Source organism: Sapajus apella, unplaced genomic scaffold, assembly GCF_009761245.1.
Source record: "Sapajus apella isolate SASKATOON/1434 unplaced genomic scaffold, GSC_monkey_1.0 scaffold3301, whole genome shotgun sequence".
NCBI lineage: Eukaryota > Metazoa > Chordata > Mammalia > Primates > Cebidae > Sapajus > Sapajus apella.
The window spans coordinates 1-7216 of NW_022440227.1; the positions used below are offsets into that span (position 1 = coordinate 1).

At 46.8% G+C, this 7216-nt stretch overlaps 1 protein-coding gene across 1 annotated transcript; it reads left to right on the forward strand.

Annotated features, from left to right (window-relative positions):
• Nucleotides 1-1862: 1862 nt before the first annotated feature.
• LOC116547478 lies at nucleotides 1863-6184 on the forward strand (the record flags this gene model as incomplete). The annotated part of the gene is made up of 2 exons (XM_032273429.1): nucleotides 1863-2306; nucleotides 5995-6184. Coding segments are annotated over 2 exons (619 nt in total), but the record flags the coding sequence as incomplete, so codon positions are not given.
• Nucleotides 6185-7216: the final 1032 nt, after the last annotated feature.

Genomic DNA, 7216 nt, shown 5'->3' on the forward strand with positions numbered 1-7216 from the left:
CTTTGGCAAAATCTTTGCTCCTGATTTTCTTTCAATTTTTAAAATATTGTGGTAATTTATACTTAACATAAAATCTACCATCCTGACTGTTTTTAGGTACAGAGTTGAGTCACATTAAACATATTAAATGTATTCATAATGTTACGCAACCATCACCGCCATCAGTCTCCATGGCTCTTTTCTTTTTCTTTTTTTGAGACAGAGTCTCCTTCTGTCACCCAGGCTGGAGTGCAGTGGCAGAATCACAGCTCACTGCAACTTCTACCTCCCGAGTTGAGGCAATTCTCCCGCCTCAGCCTCCTATGTAGCTGGGATTACAGGCGTCCGCAACCACACCCAGCTAATTTTTGTCTTTTTAGTAGAGGCAAGGTATCTCCGTGTTGGCCAGGCTGGTCTCAAACTTCTGACCTCAGGTGATCTGCCCGCCTCAGCCTCCCAAAATGCTGGGATTACAGGTGTGAGCCACCATGCCCGGATGGTTCTTTTCATCTTGTAAGACTAAAACTCTCTACCCGTTTAATACAAACTCCCCCTTCCCTCCTCTGCCAGCCCCTGGCAACCACCATTCTACTTTCTGTCTTTACCATTTTGAATATTATTTTGGTTTTGATTTTGTTTTGAAACGAAGTCTCACTCTGTCGCCCAGGCTGGAGTACAGTGGCTTGATGTCGGCTCACTGCAACCTCCGCCTCCTGGGTTCAAGTGATTCTCATGCTTCAGCCTCCCAAGTAGCTGGGATTACAGGCATGTGCCATCATGCCTGGCTAATTTTTGTATTTTTAGTAGAGATGTGGTTTCAGCATGTTGGTCAGGCTGCTCTTGAACTCCTGACCCGGCCAGGCAAGGTGGCTCACACCTGTAATCTCAGCACTTTGGGAGGCCAAGATGGCAGATCACAATGTCAGGAGTTTGAGCCCAGCCTGAGCAACATGGTGAAACCCTGTCTTTACTAAAAATACAAACATTAGCTGCGCACGGTGATGTGTGCCTGTAATCCCAGCTACTCGGGAAGCTGAGGCAGGAGAATTGCTTCAGCCTGGGAGGCGGAGACTGCAGTGACCCCAGATCTGCAACCTCCTCCTCGGGGTCAAGCGGTTCTCCTGCCTCAGCCCTCCAGTAGCTGGGATTACAGGCGGGCGCCACCACGCCCGGTTAATTTTTGTATTTGTAGTAGAGACGAGGTTTCAGCATGTTGGCCAGGTGACTGGGATTCCCCCGCCTCGCCCCAGATCACCGGGAGAGGCCAGCACGGCCCTCTCGTGGGTGTCAGAGATAGATGCGATGTGGGTACCTCTCCCTGGGAAGGGGCTGGCTGGGTCCAGTCCGCAGGGCCCCTCCGGGGCTGACCTAGGATGGAGTTGAGGTGCGGCAGCGCTGGACCCCAGGGCCCCTGCCTGCCTCCTGGGGAGCCAGTGACCCAGGCAGCCCTGGTGAGGCCGCGGTGTCTGGGTCCTAGTGAGCCCCCGGGCTCCCACAGGATGGATGGGGCAGGGAGGCCGGGGAGGCCCTGCTGCCCTGGGGACTGTCCCTCCAGCCCCCAGCTTTCCGTGGTTCTAAGGCCCCCTCTGCAGAGGGAACAGGGAGCCCTCCCTGCATCCTGAGGTGCCGCGCTTGAGGGACCCCAGAGCTCCTGCCAGGCCGCTTCCTTTCCGGATTGTGAAGCTGAGGTCCAGAGGAGGTCAGGGGCAGGTCCTGGAAGCTCCCCAGGCAAAGTGAGCCGATCTCGCGGCTGGGGTCACAGGGCTCCACTCCTGTGATCTCTAGGTCCCTAGAGACGGGAGGAGAGACTGGGGCCTTTCGTCCACCGCTGGGGCTGGGCAGAGGCTCAGCCTGTGCCGGAACACGAGGCTGCTTCTGTGCAGTCCGAGCCGCGGCCCCTTTAAGACGGAGTGGTGCATCAGCCAGTCGCTAGGGACGCTGCCGGCGTGCACACCTCTACGGAAGCCGAGACGGCGCTTCCCTCCGGGCCCTGGCAGAAGCCGCGGCGTCGTGGTCAGAGCCAGGGAAAGCACCGGCCAGAAGTGGCGGCGCGGGACCAGCCGGCAGAAGCGACGGCGGCCAGACGCGGCGGCTCGGAACCAGCCGGCAGAAGCGACGGCGGCCAGACGCGGCGGTCCCAGCCGGCAGAAGCGGCGGCGGCGGTGGCCAGAAGTGACGGCAGCGGCCAGAAGCGGCGGCAGCCAGAAGCGGCGGCACCGGACCAGCGGGCAGAAGCGGCGGCGTGCACAAATGGCGCGGTCCCAGCGAGCTTCGGAGAAGCAGTGGTGGCTTCCATGTGATGGGGGAGCAGGAGGCAGGTTTCCGCGGTAAGTGGCGGAGCATGGACCCCACCGGGAACCCTCCGGGCCTCCCTGCTCCTTCCCCGCCGCTTCCTTTTGGGCCCTGACTCCTTGTGAGCCCCTGGGCTCCAGTAGTCTGCATGGCGGCGGTTGTGGGGTCCTGGCCGGGAACGGTGTGCGACCCTCGTCCAGCGTATAGGAACGCCTGTCCCAGAGGCTGCCGCGAAGCGCGGGACCTGGGACCCTCCGAGCCCCTGGGCCTCTGAGGTGAGGTCCTGGGTTATTTTGATGTCTCAGGACCTTGAGATAGACACCTTGATAGAGCACAGTAGAGCAGGGGACAACTGTAGTGTCAATTCTTTGAGGAGTTTCCAGGTATTTAGCTGTTTTCCGTGGTGTGTATTCTGATGTTCATTTTTATCTACAGTGTATGGTTTCTACAAAACCGCACCCGCGTTCCTTTTTTTTTTTTTTTTTTTTTCCTTTGGAGACAATCCCGCTCTCCCCAGGCTGGAGTGCAGTGGTGCCATCTGGCTTCACTGCAACCTGCGCTCCCGGGTTCAAGCAATTTTCCTGTCTCAGCCTCCTGAGTATCTTGGACTACAGGGGGCCCGCCACCACGCCAGGCTCATTTTTGTATCAGTGGTAAAGACGGGGTTTCTGCACATTGATCAGGCTGGTCTCAAGCTCTTGACCTCAGGTGATCTGCTCCCAAAGTTCTGGGATTACTGGCGTGAGCCACCGAGCCTGGCCTCTCCTATTTTTAAAAAACTTTCTAGGAATAGTCAATAAATGTGAGATATCTGTGTGTGGTTTTCATTAAACCACACACAGTTAACTTTGTTGGATAGTTAATTTTGTGGACCTTTTATCTGTTGTTCGATTTTATGTCGCAGAATTGTCTATTCAGGTCCTTTGCGAAATATTAGATTCTTTTGCTACTTTGTAGTGTTTTTTGTGTACACCTTAGATGACAACTCATGAATTACATGATTACCTGAAATTTTTTGCCTAATCTATAGGATGGTTTTTTTATTTGGAAAGTAGTTTCTTTGCTGTCCAGAAACTTTTCAGGTTGATGTAGTCCATGTTTATTTTTGCATTTTATGCATGTAACTTTGGTCACCCATATAAGCAAATACCTACCAGTGACAAAGCATTTAATTGTCAATGAGGTTTTTCTTCCAGGGTGTTTGTTTCCTTTTCTCTTTGCAAAGGTGAGCAGAGATTCAAGTGACCCAGAATGTATGCTCAACCTGTGTTTTAGTTAAAAACATTTTGTGATTTATGTTTTTTTGTTCAGGACTTTGGGGGTTTTTTTGTTTGTTTTTTGCCGGGGGGTGGGGTTGATTTTCATATATCATGTAAAATCAGGGTCCCGTTTCTCTCTTCTGCATCCAGATAGCGTTTTTCTCAAAGGTATTCATTGAGCAGACTGTGCTCCCACATTGCTGTGGTCTTTATCAAAGTGAGTTGACTGTGTTCATATTTGCGTTGATCTTGTTTTGTCCTTCCCGTTTTTGTCCACAGTTCTAGGTATTGTTTTTATGCAAGTACCATATATCTGCTGCATCACTGCAGCTTGGCAGTGTGATTTAATATCGAGGATTGTGGGTCCTCACTTTGATTGTATTTCTCAGGATTCCATCAGATATGAATTGCTCTTATGGTTCCCTGTGATTTTTAGCAGTATGTATTTATTTCTGTTAACTTTTTTTTGCAGCATAAAGGTGCATAATTAGGGGTACATTTTCACACATGTAGATTGGGTAATGATCAAATCAGGGTACTTAGGATCTCTGTTCCCTCATAAGGTGTTATTTTTGTGTGGCGAGAACACTCAAAATTCTCCTTTCTTGTTCCTTTGAAAAATATAATATTGTTAACTCCAGTCACCAGGCTGAGGAGGAGAACACTCAAATTTATTCCTTTAAGGTTAAGATAACTTTGCTTCCATAACCAATCCCTACTGCCGCGTATCTCCCAGACCCTGGTAACCAATATTGCACTTTCTACCTCTTTAAGATAGATATCTTAGGATTCAGTGTTTGTCTTTCTTGGCCCAGCTCATTACATTTAACATAATGTTTTCCAGGTTCATCTGGGTTGCTCCACGTGACACTGTTTCATCATTTTGGTGGCCGAAGAATATTCCCTAGTGTGTGCATATGAGAGTTCCTTGATCCCTTTATCTGTGGATGGACAGGTAGGTTGAATGTATACCCTGTAGTGGGAATGCTAGATGGTATGGTAGTTTTCTATTCTTTGCAGGACCCTCAACTGTTTTTTATAGCGTTAATACTAATTTACGTTTCCACAAACAGTTCCCCTTTGTGGAAATTCATACTAGAAGTTGTCTTTTTAAATATTTTAATCTGTTTGTAATATTCATTCTAGTTGGAGTGAGATAAGATCTGAGTGTGGCTTTGATCTTCATTTTTCTCATGTGTAGTAATGGTAACCACGTTTTTGCAAACGTTGCATCAGTTTTTTGTCTGCACAAATACCTCTTCAGGTTATTTGGTTTGGTTATTTTTCTGCTTTTTTTTTTGGCCAGCTGGTAGTGTTACTGGCTTGTACCTTTTCAAAAATAACTCCTTATCCAACTGAATGTTTGCCCAAACTTTTCTCATAATTTTTAGTATGTTTTTTCATTTTGTTCATTGTTTATTAGGCAGAAACTCTTCAGTTTAACGTGGCCCCACATGTGTCTAATTTCCTGGTTAGCTGTGCTGTTGGTTACTAATGAGGAAAAAACAAAATCACTACCAAAGCAGTCCATTGTCCATGATTTTTTTTCCTTGTATTTTTGTTAGTTTTTGCAAATCGTGAGCATACATCCAAGTTGCAATAAATATACGTACACCCGAGTTTGTCTTTATAGGAGCTTTATGGTTGCAAGTTTTGTGTATAATCTTTAATTCTTTTCAGTTGATTATTGTGTATTTCATACCGTAAGAGTCCTGTGTTATTCTTTTGCATATGGATACCTAGTTTTGAAAACCTTTCCCATTGTGTCAGTTTGGTAGTGTTTTGAAAAATGTGTTCACTCTATATAAATTTGCGTTTATTATTGAACACCCTCATTTTGCTCACTGGTCTGTATTTCTCTGTGTTTACCAGTAACATATGGGTTGGTTAACTAGGGATTTTCATTTAATTGGAACTCAGGGAATGTGATACATGCCACATGGTTTGTGTTTCTCAGGATACCTTTGGAAATTTAGGGTGTTTCACATTTCCATGAGAATTTTGGCATTGTTTTCTTTATATGTCTTAAAACACCATTTGCCATATATAAATGTATATAATTAGAGGGTACAGGGAAGATTTTGATACATGTGTATGTTGAGTAATGATCAAATTGGGTTATTTAGCATCTCTTCAAAAAGTCGTATAGCTGTGATTTTTTTGTGTGGTGACAACATTCAGAATATTTTCTTCTAGCTACTTTGAGACATATGATACATTTGTGTTAAGGCCAGTCACCCTGCTGTGGAATAGAAGACCAGAATTGATTGCTGTCATCGGAGAGTAAGTTTTTACCGATTACCGATTCCTTCCCAGACCCTCTTCATCTTCCCAGTGACCTCTAGTAACCCCTATTGAACTTTCTGCTTCTAGGAGATGAAGATGTTTTCAGTCTGCATGCCTGAGATGGTGTGGAATGGGACTTTGTCTACCAGGCTCATTCGTTGGACCTGATGTTCCCCAGGTTTCTTCATGTGGCTGCAGATGGCAGGATTTTCCGGAGCGTTATGGCTGGAACATACTCCGTGGTGTATCTGTACAGCAATTTCTTCATCCCTGCAGCTGTGTGTGGACAGGTAGGTTGGTTCTGTACCTTGGCCACAGTTACAAGTGCCTCAGTACCCATGGAAGGCAGATAGCTCTCTTCAGCCTAGGGATTTGAACTGCTTTAAGTGTGGTACCAGAGGTGGGGCTGCCAGCTGACATGGTAGTTGTACTGTGAAGTTTTTCAGGAACCTCTTGCTGTTTCTTATAGTGTGTACACTAGTTTACATCTCCACCAATAGTGTTGAAGAGGTTACCTTTCTGTAGGTCTGCACTGGCTGGCGCCTTCAAAAAGTGTGTTTTGTTTTTGGTAGTATTCATAGTGAGTGGAAGGTGATAGAATGTTAGCATAGCTTTCATGGACATTTTTGTGAATATTAGTGATGCGGAGAAAGTCATTTGAGAAATCCTCACGTTGCTTTTCATGGTGTCTTAACCGGTTTGCATTTCCACCAGCAGCAGAGCAGCGTCCCTCTTCTCTGCCTCACCTGCATTCGTTCTTGTGGACCGTGTCCTAATCGTCATTCTGGCCAGTGTGAAGTACTATCTCATGGGCCTTTTGCTTTGCCTTTTTCTGATGATGACTGAGAGAGAGAAATGTTGTCATGTCTGTTGGTTGCTGTAGGCCTTCTTTTGAGGTGCATGTTTTCATGCCCCTTGCCCTTTCTTCATTGAGTTTTTGTTTTCCTGATTGATTTGCTTAACATCTTTAAGGTAGATCCTGGACATTAGCCTTCATCAGATGCATGCATGGGAACATTTTCTCCCATCGTGCAAGCCGTCTGTTCACTCTGTTGGTCATTTCTTCTGTGCAGCAGCTCTTCTGTGTATTAGGTGCCACTGGGCAATAATTGTTTTAGTTGCACTTGCTTTTGGAGACTGAGACACGTCCATGCTGTGCCAAATCCTCTGTCAGGAAGGGTGTTTCTAGGTTCTCTTGCAGGCTTTTCATATGTGAGGTCTTGCATTTACATCTTTCATTCATCTTGAGTTTATGTCTGTACACCGTGAGACACGGGGCCCACTGTTTTTCTTCCGCAGCTGGCTAGTCATTTATGCCAGTGCCATCTATTGAAAGGAGGGAGTCCTTTCTCAAAAGCTTATTTTTGTGGATTTTGTTAAAGATCAGATGGTGTTAGGGG